At 46.2% G+C, this 16,037-nt stretch overlaps 1 protein-coding gene across 2 annotated transcripts in view; it reads left to right on the plus strand.

Annotated features, from left to right (window-relative positions):
* Btf3l4 (basic transcription factor 3 like 4) overlaps positions 1 to 15,473 on the plus strand; it is a 22,218-nt gene extending 6,745 nt beyond the window's left edge. For both annotated transcript variants that reach the window (XM_045139202.1, XM_045139201.1), the window contains exons 2-6: positions 1,902 to 1,968; positions 6,702 to 6,815; positions 9,938 to 10,139; positions 12,656 to 12,715; positions 13,798 to 15,473. In XM_045139202.1, the coding sequence (XP_044995137.1) occupies positions 1,915 to 1,968; positions 6,702 to 6,815; positions 9,938 to 10,139; positions 12,656 to 12,715; positions 13,798 to 13,844 (477 nt within the window). In that variant the 5' untranslated portion in view covers positions 1,902 to 1,914 and the 3' untranslated portion in view covers positions 13,845 to 15,473. The remainder of the gene's footprint in view (positions 1 to 1,901; positions 1,969 to 6,701; positions 6,816 to 9,937; positions 10,140 to 12,655; positions 12,716 to 13,797) is intronic.
* The last annotated feature ends 564 nt before the right edge of the window (positions 15,474 to 16,037 follow it).

The following is a 16,037-nucleotide window of genomic DNA, read 5'->3' on the forward strand; positions in this document are numbered from 1 at the left end:
CTTTTATTTATTTTTTATTTTATTTTGGTTTTTCGAGGTAGGGTTTTGTTCTAGCCCAGGCTGACCTGGAATTCACTATAGAGTCTCAGGGTGGCCTCGAACTCACAGTGATCCTCCTACCTCTGCCTCCGGAGTACTGGAATTAAAGGCGTGCGCCACCACGCCCGGCCTATCCCTTTTAATTTTGTAATCGTGTATCCAAGAAATATGTTTGCGAGAATAACCCCGTACCCTACACACAAGCGCATCGTGCCAGGTGACGTAGTACCTCAGCTGACGTTTGAGATGATCTTGGTGGTGCCAGAGAGGCCTGGGCATCGGGAGGTCTGGGACAGGATGTGTCTTCTGTGTGTCTTGGCAACTAGACAGCCTGTTGTTGACTTTCTACTTTGCTAAGCCATCTTTTCTTCTTTATGCCATTCTTAAGAGTTTTAAGAAATACAGAATGCGATTTAAGAGAAAAAACAATCCACTTGAAGGTTTTGGTTGTTTCTAAGAGAGGCAGAGAACGAGCACATCGGTGCCTCCGCCGCTACAGTCAGACTGCGGACACGTGCGCCACCTCGTGTGCACGTGTGACCTTACACACTTGGGTCACCTTGTGCGTTTGGCTTACTTGGGACCTGGCGTGTCGAACGTGGGTCCTTAGGCTTTGCAGACAAGCACCTGAATCGCTAAGCCATCTTTCCAGCCCCAATGGAAGGCTTTGCTAGTAACATTTGACAGCAGTTCTTTGCTGTAAAAATCTTTGTATAGGGGGAAAGGCTGGTTTACCTAAACAGCTTTCATAATTGGCTAGATTTTACTGAGAGGGGACCCAACAGTGGTGTGGTGGCTTATGCCCACGTGGATGTGCGTGCCTGGGTACGTGTGGGTGGAGGCCAAAGGATGACTTCAGATGACCTCTTTTTGGTTTTTCAGGTAGGGTCTCACTCTAGCCGAGGCTGACCTGGAATTCACTATGTAGTCTCAGGCTACCTCCCGAGTGCTGGGATTAAAGACGTGCACCCCCACCATGCCCGGCTTCCATTCTCCCCACCCCCACCCCCCATCGCTCTTCTGCCTTATTTCTGTGAGACCTAGTCTCACCGCATCCGGAGTTCTCGTGACTCAGTTGGACTGGCTGACGGGTGAGCCTCAGCCATCTTCCAGCCTCCACTGTCCTCGGCGCAGGAGCGTCAGGCGTGCCCTGCTCTTGACTTGGGTACTGGACACCAGACTCAGGGTCTGAGGCTTGTGCATCAGTGCCCTCAACGTCCCGAGCTGTCTCCCTAGCCCGAGTCCTGTCCTAAGGTGGGATCTTCAAGTAGATGGCCTTGAATCCCATCCTTTATTTTTTTTTTTCTGTTTCTATATTGGACCCCTGTGCTGTTTTCTTTCTCTCCACCCCCCAGAGTGGCCTCGAACTCACCTCCTACCTCTGCCTCCCATCCAGAGTGCTGGGGATATAGGTGTGTGCCACCATACCTGGCTTGTTTTCATGTTTTTTTAACATGTTCATGAAGCTACAAGTTATGTATCTTTACTGAGAGTATACAGTATTAGAGCTGGAGAGATGGCATAACGGTTAAGCGCTTGCCTGTGAAGCCTAAGGACCCCGGTTCGAGGCTCGACACTCCAGGACCCACGTTAGCCAGATGCACAAGGGGGCGCATGCATCTGGAGTTCGTTTGCAGTGGCTGGAGGCCCTGCCGCACCCATTCTCTCTCTCTCTCTCTCTCTCTGTCTCTTTTCTCTGTTGCTGTCAAATAAACCCATACACGCGTGCGCATTAATGTGATCATAATGTTAATGCATAGTGCAAGCTCAGTGAGCCAGAAGGTAGTTTGTATGAACAGTTGTTTGCTTCAATTTTTCTAAAACAGTGACTAACAAATCTGCTTTTCCCCTCCCCCACCTAGATTCACCAACAGCATGAACCAAGAAAAGTTAGCCAAACTTCAGGCTCAGGTCCGGATAGGGGGCAAGGTGAGTGCGACCGACGGAGAAAAGCTAATAAGACAAAGTGTGATGGCCAGCCAGGGTTAAGCTTTGGGGTTGGAGTCATTGAAAGTCTTAAGATCTGTTCAGTAATCAAGATCCACCCACAGTCCATTGTCCGGCTCAAAAGCAGGTAACTACAAGCTTTTTCTCTTCAGATGGTGCGATGGAAGGAACCTCCTTGGAAATCCTAACTTTCGATATCTGCTAATTAATATGCCGTTACCTAGCCTTGTAAGCTGCCATTATTTTCATCTGTTAAATAGAAGTTAACCTTCAAGATGCTCCTAAAAGTTAAGAGCATTATTTATAATGCCCCTAACTTGGTGGGTGACGTGCAGTGGATGCTTAATAAGTAACAGCTATTAAGTTAGGCTCACTGGTAGGGACTTCCTGATATCAGAGTGATGTCATCCTAATTAAATATACCTGTCACGGAGCTCAGAGCTCAAGAGGCCCAAGTGGAGGTGTTCTAGATAAATGTGCGTTTTGCCTATTGCCACGTGTTCCTCTCAAATTCCTACTTGTTACCTTTTCTTTTCCGAGCACTTTAAAGCCTAGGGAAGGGCTGGTTCTGAGTACCAAAAACCTTTGCTTTTGCCTTGTTTGTAGCTCCAGGCTCATCTTTGCCTAATGCGGTATTTACAAAGGAGGAAGAGCAGTTCTTACTGTTGCATACCCCACAGTGGAGAAGGGGCAAGTGGGCCTCAGTGGGTCGCTTGCACTGAGGGAGGCGAGGGGGAGAAGGGAAGAGGTGCCTAGAACTTTGTTCTCTGCAGTGATAAAGTGGTGTAACTGTGGAGCCTCAGTAACACACTGATAGCTGCAGTGGTCACATTGTATCATCAAGTGTGACACGCGCAACCCAACAGCTAAGGCTCAAGCCGGGCGTGGGGGCGCACGCCTTTAATCCCAGCCCTCGGGAGGCAGAGGTAAGAGGATCGCCATGAGTTCGAGGCCACCCTGAGACTCCATAGTGAATTCCAGGTCAGCCTGGGCTAGAGTGAGACCCCGCCTCAAAAAAACAAAAAAAAAGAAAAGCTAAGGATAGTCAATAACCATAGGGAATACTTGGAAGGGACTAATGCCTTGTATCACAATTGTGTATATGTATATGGTATATATATATTTATTAATAAGTTCCATGATTATAAACAATATCCCATGGTAATGCCCTCCCCCCACTTTTCCCTTTGAAACTCCACTCTCCATCATATCCCCTCCCCCTCTCAGTCTCTCTCTTATTTTGATGTCATGATCTTTTCCTCCTCTTATGATGGTCTTGTGTAGGTAGTGTCAGGCTCTGTGAGGTCATGGATATCCAGGCCATTTTGTGTCTGGAGGAGCACGTTGTAAGGAGTCCTGCCCTTCCTATGGCTCTTACATTCTTTCCGCCACCTCTTCCACAATGGACCCTGAGCCTTGGAAGGTGTGATAGAGATGTCTCAGTGCTGAGCACTCCAGTCACTTCTTTCTAACACCATGGTGCCTTCTGAGTCATCCCAAGGTCACTGCCCTCTGAAAATAGAAGGTTCTCTACCAAAAGTGAGAGTAGCATTAATATAAGGGTATGAACATTAAGAGAAGCGCTTACTGGGCAGTTTGATAAGCATAGTATATACAGTTAGCCAGACAGCAGCAGACGTTACACCCCTAGGGCTCATGACTACCCGTTTTAAGTTTTCAGTATCAGGGATGTATTCCCTCCCATGAAGTGGGCCTCCAGTCCAATTAGAGGGCAGTTGGTTTCCACCATGACAGACATTGCACCCATTGGCTCATTTGGCCTGGCTGGCCGAATATAAGGCTTGCAGTGTCCACTGTTGTTTATCTTCACTGGTGATTGCTCTCTCCCCCATTGAACTGCATGCAGAATGGCTTCTTCCAGCTTTCTGTCAGCTGATCTACAAGTAGGAGGTCATCAGCCTCAGCTCCAGCGGATTTCTCAGTGGCCTTGCAGCCCAAGTATGTGGAGTCTTCAGCAATATCACAGTTGCATATTCTTATTTCGGTGCTTGGTACATTCATTAAGTGTGTTGGGCACATAGTAGATCATTGAACTCTAAAGCCAGCTGTGATGCCCCAGGCCTTTAATCCCAGCGCTTGTGAGGCAGAGGTAGGAGGATCCAGTCACTGAACTTGAGATCAGCCTGGCTGCAAAGTGAGTTCCAGGTCAGCCTGGGCTAGAGTGAGGTCCTGCCTCAAAAAAAAAAAACAAATAAACAAAAATAAGCTCTACTTTGACAAAGCTCACCTCAGAAGAGAGACATGCTCATAATTACAGTGAACAACATTGAGCATTGTAAAAAACAACAAGGCTTTTTCACCAGGGGAGGAAAGCTGGCATTTAAAGGTTGATCAGGAATTTATCACCTGACCAAGGTGAAAACACTAGTCAAAGAAGGACAAGGGCATTGTCAAAGGCACACGCCAAGGCACATAGGTGTGCTGAGATCACATGGTGTTTCATAGAATGCCTGGCTTTTGTTAGGTACAGTTACTTAAGAGGAGGTGATAGGGAGTGACAGGAAATAACCAGGCCAGGGAGCTTGGGCTTCCCTCAGAGCTGTGTATACTGCTCTAAGGAGCTTGGGGGTGTAGCTGTATGCAGCGCACAGGAGAGAAGTGGTGGTCAAAAATGGCCACTTAACGTCGTGGCCATGTAGAGAATGGAATGCACTGGAAGCTTAGGGGGAAAAAAAATTGCTGCATTATGTGGGACACCAATTTGAGTTGGAATTTTCATGACGTAATGACTGCGGGGATATGGGGAGCAAAGGGCAGAGAGGAATACAGGAGGATGCTCCCCAGATCTCCGATTCTAGACAGTAGGTGTATCGCATTGCCACTATGTAAAACATTGGCAATAAAAGCAAGTGTGGTGTTACTGTTTTTGGTTTTTCAAGGTAGGGTCTCACTCCAGCCCAGGTTGAGCTGTAATTCACTATGTCGTCTCAGGGTGGCCTCGAACTCACGGCTTTCCTCCTACCTCTGCAGCTAGATCTTAACACCCCTGCCACCAGGGCAATCTTCTCCCCACGTACAGAAAACCCCATTCATTTCCCACCGCTCCTTGATTTCTAAAAGATTTGGGCCTCAGATGTTGGGCTTTGGGCAGTATGTCAGTTCTGCTATTGGTTCTGGTTTTTTTTTTTTTTTTAATTACCCTAGAAACTTTATTTTATTTTGTTTTTTCGATGTAGAGTCTCACTCTAGCTTAGGCTAACCTGGAACTTACTCTGTCTTCCCATGCCAGTCTCACCTCGGTCCTCCGACCTCTGCCTCCTGAGCACTGGGATTAAAGGTGTACGCCCTTGGCCTAGAAGTTTAATCCACCATTGAGTTTGAATGTTTCCTATCTTAGCAAATAGTATAATTGTCAACCTGTTTTGTTCAGACCTAAACCTATCTATATTCTCACGTTAAATCCAGTAGTCACGTCACCTCCTGTGACAGACTGAGCCATCTACACAACGGGGATTCTCGTTTCTTGTGTGACCACCACCACACACACACACATACACACACACACTACTCTTGCAGTCTCTTAGTCCATTTTGCACACACCAGCCTCAGTCCGGAGTAAATAATAGTGTCCTTGCACATTTGAAGTAAAAAGAAGCTCCTGCCCATGAAATTCTAGGCTACGGGATCAGACCCTTGTCCGTTTTTGTTTTTTTGTTTTGTTTTGTTTTTTGGTGTTTTTTTTTTTTTTTTGAACATTTGGTTTTCTGAGGTAGGGCCTTACTCCTCACTCTAGCTCAGGCTGACCTGGAATTCACTGTGGAGTCTCAAGGTGGACTCGAACCCACGGCGATCCTCCTACCTCTGCCCCCCGAGTGCTGGGATTAAAGGTGTGCCCCACGGCGCCCAGCATTGTCCACCTTTCTGATTTGTTTTCCTTTTCCTTTCCCCTCTTTCCCTCTGCTCTGGCCATGCTGGCTCAGTTTCTCTGGAAAGCAAAAGTTCAGTCTTGTTTCCCTCCACTTCCCTGGCAGTGTGTCTTGTTTCTACCGAAGCCATGCCTTGCTCTCTATCCCAGCACCCGCCACAACCAGGTCTGGTTTTGTTTTGCTTCATGGCTTTCATTCTGTTCGAAATGCTCTCGCTTTTATGTATTTATTGACTTTTAGTCTAATGTAGAAGTTTGATCTTATTCATTCCTGGATTCCCAGACTCCGGAACACTCACGTTCTCAATCTGTCATAATTCTTGGGCTTTTAGACCATCCTTACACTTTATGGGCAGGGGTTAGTAGGGACTGTATGAAAGTATCCCTTACTGTGTTTGAGAATGTTTCATGAAGTACTGTAAGTTGTTTTGAAGCTAGAAATTGTTGTTTGTTTGTTTTCGAGGTAGGGTCTCACTCTAGCCCAGGGTGACCTGGAATTCCCTATGTAGTCTCAGGATGGCCTCGAACTCACGATGGTCCTCCTACCTCTGCCTCCCGGGTGCTGGGATTAAAGGCGTGCACCACCACACCCGGCCTTTTGGAGCTACAAATTTTGTCTTACTAGTAAATGATATTTTGCAACATACCATGTGAAAATGATAAAAGCTGGCTATTAGGTTAGGATTGACCTTGAGCAACCTTTGGGTGAGGCTGACAGTGGAAACTGTCGTCTCATAAGTCACTTAGGAAATGTGGGTCTTAGTTAGCTGGTTGCGGTGGGGGGGGTGCTTCTAGTTAAGCATGTTAACACTCTCTGGTTGTGTTTCAGGGTACAGCTCGCAGAAAGAAGAAGGTGGTACACAGAACAGCGACAGCTGACGACAAAAAACTCCAGAGTTCTCTGAAAAAACTGGCTGTAAATAACATAGCTGGTATTGAAGAGGTATGGTCACTTTGAAAACGGATATGACAGGCGAATGGCATGGGGACAAGCCTTTATTCTTTTGTTTTGTTTGTGAGGTAGGGCATGTAGCTCTAGCACAGGCTGACCTAGAATTCGCTGTGTAGTCTCAGATTAGCTTAGCGGTTAAGTGCTTGCCTGCAAAGCAAAAGGACCCGGGTTCAATTCCCCAGTCCCCACATAAGGCCAGATGCACGAGGTGGTACTTGCACCTGGAATTTGTTTGGAATGGCTAGAGGCCCTGGCGTGTCCATTCATTCTCTCATCTGTGCCTCCCTCCTCTCAAAGAAAGAAAGACAGAAAAATACGTTGTTGCTTTTTTTAATCACCTTTCAAAGACAATGGTAGGCATCAGTTAGGCAGGTTAGCAAAGCAGGGAAATTCATCCTTAGCTTCTCGATTGATTGTCCTGCATGCTGGCAACTTTGTATCCCAGTGTCAAGGACTGCTTTTCACTTTATTGTGATAAAATACCTGACAGTATCACTTAAGGCAGGAAGGCTTTGTGTGGGCCCACGGTTTGAAAGTACTGTGGGAGGCTCATATGGAAGCCAGCCATACTCCATCTGTCCTCAAGAGCCTTTGCCTTTTCCTTTTTAATTTACTCACTGATTGATTACTTGTGAGAGAAAGAGATAGAGGCAGATAGTGAATGGGTATACCAGGGCCTTCAGCCACTGCCAATGAACTCTAGACACGCGCGCCACCTTGCACATCTGGAGAATTGAACCTGGGTCCTTTGGCTTGGCAGGCAAGCACCTTAACCGCTAAGGCATCCTTCCAGCCCTGCTCTCCCCTTTTCACTCAGTCCTGGATACCACCATGGGGGCTGGAGGGATGGTCCAGTGGTTAAGGCGCTGGCCTGAGAAGGACCCGGCTTCGAATCCCCCCCCCACACATAAAGCCAGGAGCATGAGCTGTGCTGCTGGAGTTCCTTTGCACTGGCTGGGTGCCACCATGGAACGGTGCCATCTCCATTCAGGGTAGGTCTTTGCTGCGGGAAACATTCGCTGGGGAGACACCAACACATGGCTATTCACCCCACACAGGACACACAGCAAACCGAAGTACGATTGTACCCATGCAGCTGGGTGAAGGAGGGAGTGTATTGGGGTTATTTAGAGAGCAGGGTGAAGGCTTTCTTACTGGAACAGTGGAGGACTCAAAGGCAGCCGCACCATCCAAAAGCCCACCCAAAGGCACACGCCTTTCCTGCCAGCATTCAGGAGGCAGAGGTAGGAGGACGGCCGCGAGTTCGAGGCCAACCTGACTACACAATGAATTCCAGGTCAGCCAGGGCCAGAGTGAGACCTTCCCTTGGGAGGGGGCGTGGGGATGGAGACGAAAAAAAAAAATCCATTCCAGCATAGGAACCTGCTTCTGTGGGGCTCACTTCACAGCCTGCAGGCGGCTCAGCCCTTCAGAACAGATGGGAGGGTCTCCCTCAAACTCCACTCTCCCAGACTTCCTGACTCCCTCCTCTCTTCCTCCCCTTAGGAAGTAAGGAACCCTTCAATGCAAAGAGCATTGCCACACAGCATTGGTCAGAGTCTGCCCTTCAACCTTGTTTACCAGAGGGTTGTTATAACCTTGGGGAATGGTTGGGTGACCTGTGTCAGTTCTTTTCCCTCCCAAGAGGAAATATTTCATTTTATGAAAAATTGGTGGTGTGGTGGTGCATGCCTTTAATCCCAGCACTTGGGAAGCAGAGGTAGGAGGATCGACGTGAGTTCGAGGCCACCCTGAGACTCCATAGTGAATTCCAGGTTAGCCTGGGCCAGAGTGAGACCATACCTTGAAAAACAAAACAAAACAAAAAATTGGGTTTTTTTGTTACTGTTTTTTTTTTTATTGTATTTTTTTAAACACTTGCCATTTCTTTTTATTATTTATATGAGAGAGAGCAAGGGAGATAGAGAATGGGTATGCAAATGAATCCCGGGTGCATGCGCCCCCCCCCCCCCCTTGTGCATCTACTTTATGTGGGTCCTGGGGAGTTGAACCTGAGTCCTTTGGCTTTGCAGGCAAGTACCTTGACCACTAAGCCATCGCTCCAGCTCCATTCACTGTATTTTGATGCTACTTTTCTCATCTACTGGCTGATGATTCTATTTTTTTTTCCCCCTCTTTGGTTTTTCGAGGTAGGGTCTCACTAGCTCAGGCTGGCATGGAATTCACTATGTAAACTCAGGGTGGCCTCGAACTCAAAGCAATCCTCCTACTCCTTGCCTCCCAAGGATTAAAGGCTAGGATTAAAGGTATGTACCACCATGCCTATCTCTTTTCTTTCTTTCTTTCTTTCTTTTTTCCCTCTAGGTAGGGTCTCACACTAATCCAGGCTGACCTGGAATTCACTATGTAGTCTTAGTGTGGCCTCGAACTCAACATTGATCCTCCTACCTCTGCCTCCTGAGTGCTGGTTGTAAAGATATACGCCATTATGCTGCCTGGCTGCTGCTGCTGCTGCTTTTTTTTTTTTTTTTTTTTTGGCTTTTTGAGGTAGGGTCTCATTCTAGCCCAAGCTGACCTGGAATTCACTATGGAGTCTCAGGGTGGCCTCGAACTCATGGCGATCCTCCTACATCTGTGCCTCCCAAGTGCTGGGATTAAAGACGTGCATCACCACGCTTGGCTCATTATTTTTAAAAAAACTTTTTTTTCCATTTATCTTGAGAGAAAGAAGCAGATAGAATGGGTATGCCATGGCCTCTAGCCACTGCAAACAAACTGTAAATTCGCGCGCCACTTTGTGCATTTGGCTTTATGTGGGTCCTGGCTAATCGAACCTGAGTCCTTGGGCTTTGTAGGCAAGCACCTTAACTGCTAAGACATCTCTCCAGCCCCAGTTTATAAAAATTGTTATTCACTTTGTTTGTTTGAGAGAAAGAGGCAGGTAGAGAGAGAAAAAATGGGCACCCCAGGGCCTCCAGCCACTGCAAATGAACTCCAGACACATGTGCCACCTTGTGCATCTGGCCTTCATGTGGAATTGAACCTGGGTCCTTTGGCTTTGCAGGCAAGTGCTATAACCGCTAAGCCATCTCTCCAGCCCTAAGGATACTTTTCGTTATATATGAGATGCATTGTTTTCTCTGCTCATCCAGGTGAACATGATCAAAGACGATGGAACAGTTATTCATTTCAACAACCCCAAAGTCCAAGCTTCCCTGTCCGCCAACACCTTTGCGATCACTGGTCACGCAGAAGCCAAACCAATTACAGAAATGCTTCCTGGAATATTAAGTCAGCTTGGGGCTGACAGCTTAACAAGCCTTAGAAAGTTAGCTGAACAGTTCCCACGGCAAGGTAAGTATTTTGACTTTGTGCATCTCGCCTCTCCCTATTTTAATTAATGACCCGAATGTTTATAAGAAACGTCCCATCCCAGAATTGAGGGTGTAGCTCAATCGGTAGGGTGCTTGCCTAGCATGCATAAGGTCCTGGCGTCTGTACCCAGCACCACATACACCGGGCACTGTGGCACATGACTGTCATACCAGCACTGAGTGTTGGGGACAGGAGAATCACAAGTTCAAGATCCACCTCGGCTTTGTAGAGAGTTGAATGCACCCCTGGGCTTGAGCCCTTTTCTCAAAACCAAAAATAATTCTCATCTTAAACCAAGAGGATTCATTTCAGCATGTAATGATTTTTCTCTATATAATATTGCTTGTAACGAACTGGAGAGGTGGCTTAGTGGTTAAGGTGCTTGCCTGCAAGGTTGAGGGACCCAGGTTCAATTCCTCCTCAGGACCCATGTAAGCCACATGCACAAGAGGGTGCATGCATCTGGAGTTTGTTTGCAGTGCCTGGTGGCTCTGGCATCTTTCACATTCTTTCTGCCTCTCTCTCTCTCTCTCTCTCTCTTTGTTGCTCTCAATCAAATAAATAAAAATAAACCAAAAAATCAAAACAAATAAAAGAATCTGACTGGAGAGATGGCTCAGTGGTTAAAAGTACTTACTTGCAAAGCCTGGTGGCCTGGGTTCAATTTCCCAGTATCCATGTAAAGCCCAATGTACAAAGTGATAAATATATCTGGAGTTTGTTTGCAGTGGCACCACGGCCTGAAACATCTATTCTTTCCCTCCTCCTCTCTCTCTCTCATTCCAGTGTTCATATTACATAGCTAGACATTTACATTATATGAGGTGGAATAAATCCCTTTTGTTTTATTTTTATTCGAGCAAGAAAGAGGCAGTGAGAGGGATGGAGAAAAGGAGAATGGTCATGCCTGGATCTCCAGCCACTGCAAACAAATTCCAGATGTATGTGCCACCCTGTGCATCTGGCTTACCTAGGTCCTGGAGAACTGAACGAATGTCCTTAGGTGTCATAGGCAAGCCCTTTAAAAAATAAATAAATATATAACTATGCTGATTTTGAATATTAAATAGTTTTTAGATTACAAGCAACTTATTGAATCACACTATGCATCAATATACTGTAAAAATTTTACAAATTAAAAATGTACACAATTTTAAACTGAACGTTCATTAACTGTTCATATTGCCGTGAGCCTCTTCTGACTGTTGAAGGACAACCTGGGAGGAGGGAGAGCTGGGGTGCAGATGGGGTGAAACAGGGCACATAGACACCAGTGCTGTTCAAAGACCCGGCTTTGACGGGCAAGCCCTTTTAACTGCTAAAGCCATCTCTCCAGCCCCCTTCCTTTTCTCTCCTTGTTTCTTCCTTTCCTTCCTTCCTTCTTTCTTTTTCTTTTAGTTGGGGGTCTCACTCTAGCTCAGGCTGACCTGGAATTCACTATGGAGTCTCAGGGTGGCCTCAAACTCACGGTGATCCTCCTACCTCTGCCTCCCGAGTGCTGGGATTAAAGGCCTGCGCCACCACACCCGGCACCTAGTCATGATTTTTTTGTTTGTTTGTTTTTCAAGGTAGGGTCTCACTCTGGCTCAGGCTGACCTGGAATTCACTATGTAGTCTCAGGGTGGCCTCGAACTCTCGGAGATCCTCCTACCTCTGCCTCCCGAGTGCTGGGATTAAAGGTGTACTCCATCATGCCCGGCCTAGTCATGATATTTTTATTCGAACTTATCTGAATGATTCTATTTTTTTTTAATTATTATTTATTTAGAGCGACAGACACAGAGAGAAAGACAGAGGGAGAGAGAGAATGGGCGCGCCAGGGCTTCCAGCCTCTGCAAACGAACTCCAGACGCGTGCGCCCCCTTGTGCATCTGGCTAACGTGGGACTGGGGAACCGAGCCTTGAACCGGGGTCCTTAGGCCTCACAGGCAAGCGCTTAACCGCTAAGCCATCTCTCCAGCCCTGAATGATTCTATTTTGCAAATGCATTTTACCTTACACATTACCTGGCTCTAGTTAATATTATGTTGTTTTGCTTTTTTGTGTGTCGTTTTGTTTTATTTATTTGAGAGAGAGAGAGAAGCAACAGATAGAGAGACACTGGGCACACCAGGGCCTCTAGCCACTGCAAGCTCCAGACAAATGCGCCACCTTGTACATGCAGCGTTAAGTGGGTACTGGGGGATCAAACGGTCATCCTTAGGCAAGCACCTTAACCACTGAGTCATCTCTCTCACTCTAGCCCACCCCTCGCTTTCCTCTCTCCAGCCTGGCACTCACTCTGTACCCCAGGCTGCAATTACAGGCCTTAGTCACCATGCTGAGTAGTTACATGTACCTTACAGTTCGATTGTAATGTGACCTAAGCGGGGGGGGGGGGGGGGGGGATGTGAATCTTAGATTGACAATACTTAGCTTTTTCTGAGCAGCATCGTAGGTGTCCTAATGGCCTTTGTTCTCAGTGATTAATGTCACAATCACTGCACTTTTCCTAGTGCTGGACAGCAAAGCTCCAAAGCCAGAAGACATTGATGAGGAGGAGGACGACGTTCCAGGTGAGTGACGCCCCCTCAGTCGGTGGGGGTCTCTCCGCCCTCATTGTGTTGGTGACTTCGGGGTTTTGTTGTTGATGGTGAGTTCTGAGTTCAAATTGATATACCGTGATCATGGACCCTGTGAGGAATTCACTGTGTAGACTCGGGTGACCTCAAACTTACGGAGGTCCTCCTACCTCTGCCTCCCAAGTGCGGGGATTACAGCCATGTACCACACGCCCAATCAACTACCTAGCTAGATTAAAAAAAAAAATTTACATCCTGAGATGACAGAGTTAATTCCAGGTCAGCCTGGACCAGAGTGAAACCCTTCTTCAAAAAACCAAAAAAAAAAAATTACTTAAGGCTGGATTGATGGCTTAACGGTTAAGGCGCATGCCTGCAAAGCCTAAGGACCCAGGTTCGAGTCTCCAGGTCCCGCATAAGGTGGCACAAGGAGTCCATTTGCAGTGGCTAGAAGCCCTGGTGTGCCCAGTCTCTCCCCCCACCCACTGTAATAAATAAGTAAAATTAAAATCTTTTAAAAAAACTTATAAACAGATTTTTATTTATGATGTTCATGCAGAGTGAGAGAGACTGGGCACACCAGTGCTTCTTGCCATGGCAAATAAACCCCAGGTGCATGTATGACTTTATGCATCTAGCTTTACCTGGGTACTGGGAAAGTGAACCTGGGCGGCCCGGCTTTGCAAGCAAGTGCCTTTAACCATGAGCCATCTCTCCAGCCCTGTTAGCTAGATGTTACCAGGCTTAGAGCACATTGGGGCTGGACCCCTCCTTCATAATCAGTAGCCTATAAAATCAAAGGCGGGAACTGTTCAAGGCCACCCTGAGACTTCATAGTAAATTCCAGGTCAACCTGAGCTAACCCCCCCCAAATAAAAGATGAATTTTTATCTGTTTTAAGCATATAAATGAATCATTACAGAATTTCCAGTTGTTCATTTCTGCCTATTCTGTAGGTTTTTCTGACTAATCCTGTGCTTCTTGCTTTTACTAGAGTATAAATTACCAGTTCCTTTTTTCTTTCTTCTTTGATTCACTTATGCTTTCTTTGCTTGTGTTTTCTTTTCCTTTGCCAGACCTTGTAGAAAACTTCGATGAAGCCTCGAAGAACGAGGCTAACTGAAATCCTTCCTGGGGGTTTGGAAGCTGGCGCGGACTGGATGGACGATCAGCTACGTGGTCCCGAAGCTTTGCAGACACAGGGAACATCCACTGTTACCAGTTCAGTGATACGGATATTTTGTATATTAATGATGCTGTTTGTTCAGCATTTTCTTGGTCATTTGATTTTTTTTTTTTTTTTCATTTTGCATTTTGCACTTCTTCCCAGGGTCTTTTCTTTTAGTCAGAATATGAAGCGCGTCGTTGCAGCTTGAGGGTATTTTGGGTTCTGAACCTTCTGTTGCGGTTTGGGGGGGAGGGGTGCTCTTGGTGTACGTATGTATGTATGTATAGGTGTGCGTGTGTGTGTGTGTGCACGGTGGAGAGCAAATTGGAAAACAGCTCTATTTATCCTCTTCCTTCCCCCAGTAGAAATAAAACAAATCTTTACATTTGTTATTATTATTATTTTTGTTTTGAACAATGCACTAGTCTAAAGTGAATATCTGATTTCGTATTTAAAGCGATTCTTGACCATTGGAGATTGGTAAAACTGGCGTGGATAACTGTCATGTTATTTTTAATATTTCTCAGTGGAAACTGTCCTGAGGCACTTGTCTACCCAAGTGTTTTCTATCCCCAACTTCTTCCTAGTCCTTCTGTTAACCTCTCCTGTCCCCCGAGTGGACCAGTCGGCCTTTCCTCCTCATCTCCTGCCTAGCTTGAGAAGGGTGCTGCCCATGTAGAGTTGAGCGAGTGCCTACTCCCTGATTTTGTAAGATTTCAGTTCCTCATCTTAAAGAACAGGTCCATCGTTAACCATTTATTCCCCCTCATTTGACAGTTTGGGCAGACCTCAAACTGCAATAGCTAGCATGTGCTTGCTAAATAACGACGCCGGCCTTATCCTGTGTCCTAGCTGTTCTGGGTCGCAGGCACCAGAAGGCTGCTTTTTCAGCAAGGCTGGAATTCAGAAGCCCCTTCTGAACGAGAAGAACTGGGGCCACAGGCCTCCCCTAGAGTCAGCGAGCATTCTGTGAAATGGCACTTGCCCCGGGAGGGTTTCTTCAGTCATTCTCCTACTCTTGGCCTTGAACCTACCTCTGAGTTAGAGCTTATTAGTGATGAGAACCGCTCACAACACCCTCCTGCATACTTGGAATAATGCTTTGGGGGAGCACTATAAAACACACTATTTATTTTCTTTTTAAACCTCCTCTCAGAAGAGTAGGAGTTGTATTCATTCACTCACGTTTTCTCTTGCTGTTTGATAAAAGCTTACCTTTTGCATATCAGCATTTCTTATAGACAGTATCTTAGGGTAAGAGTTTAAAATCTGTCCTTTCCTGGCCCATCCCCAAGCTGACTGCAGCTTACCCTTGCGGCATGCCAACTTGTTTCAACCTAGTGACCTTCCCTTCCTAGCTAGTGTGAGACCAACAGCCCCAGGAGATCTACAGAGAGGAAGGCAATGATGCCCTCGTTTTTTTTGTTTGTTTGTTTGTTTTTCTAGCCAAACACTTTACATTTTTATTTTAAATCTGTTGGGTTTTCTTTTCCTGTTATGTTTTATATATTACATGGACTTAAGAAAGTAACATTAATAAAATAATAATACAAAAGAGGAGCTTGACCCCTCTTGTGCCTCTCTTACTGTTGTCCAGTTTCTTTCTTTGGTTTCTCCTCTCCTCCCCACACTCAAATGAAAGGGATTGCCCTCCGAGGCTCCATGATCACCTCAGCCCAGAATTGTGTTCCTCTGAGTTCAAAGGCACAAGGTAGGAGATTGGTGTTTTGCCCGCAATTAGCAAACTACTGTGAAATTCGTCAGTCAAGTGAGATATTTATCCTTGTAAACTTTCTAAAGCTTTTGCAGTTCTGTGCATTTCATCTCAAAATTCTCTTAGGGGATTTTAATCATCTATCAGAAATATCTTCATTTTTCTCAGAACTCATAAAACTTGCTCATTTTCTGTTTTGTTCACACTTTAGCTATTCATTCAGAGGTTCTTCAGTTACTGTTCCCTGTGAGCCCTTTAATACCAACTCTTTTTTTTTAAATAATATATATGTATATATTATTTATTTATTTGAGAGAGAGTGAAAGAATGGGATCACCAGGGCCACCAGCCACTGCAAACAAACTCCAGATGCATGCGCCCCTTTGTGCATCTGGCTTACGTGGGTCCTGGAGAGTCAAACCGGGATCCTTTGG

This window comes from Jaculus jaculus, chromosome 21 (assembly GCF_020740685.1).
Source record: "Jaculus jaculus isolate mJacJac1 chromosome 21, mJacJac1.mat.Y.cur, whole genome shotgun sequence".
NCBI classification, from domain to species: Eukaryota; Metazoa; Chordata; class Mammalia; order Rodentia; family Dipodidae; genus Jaculus; species Jaculus jaculus.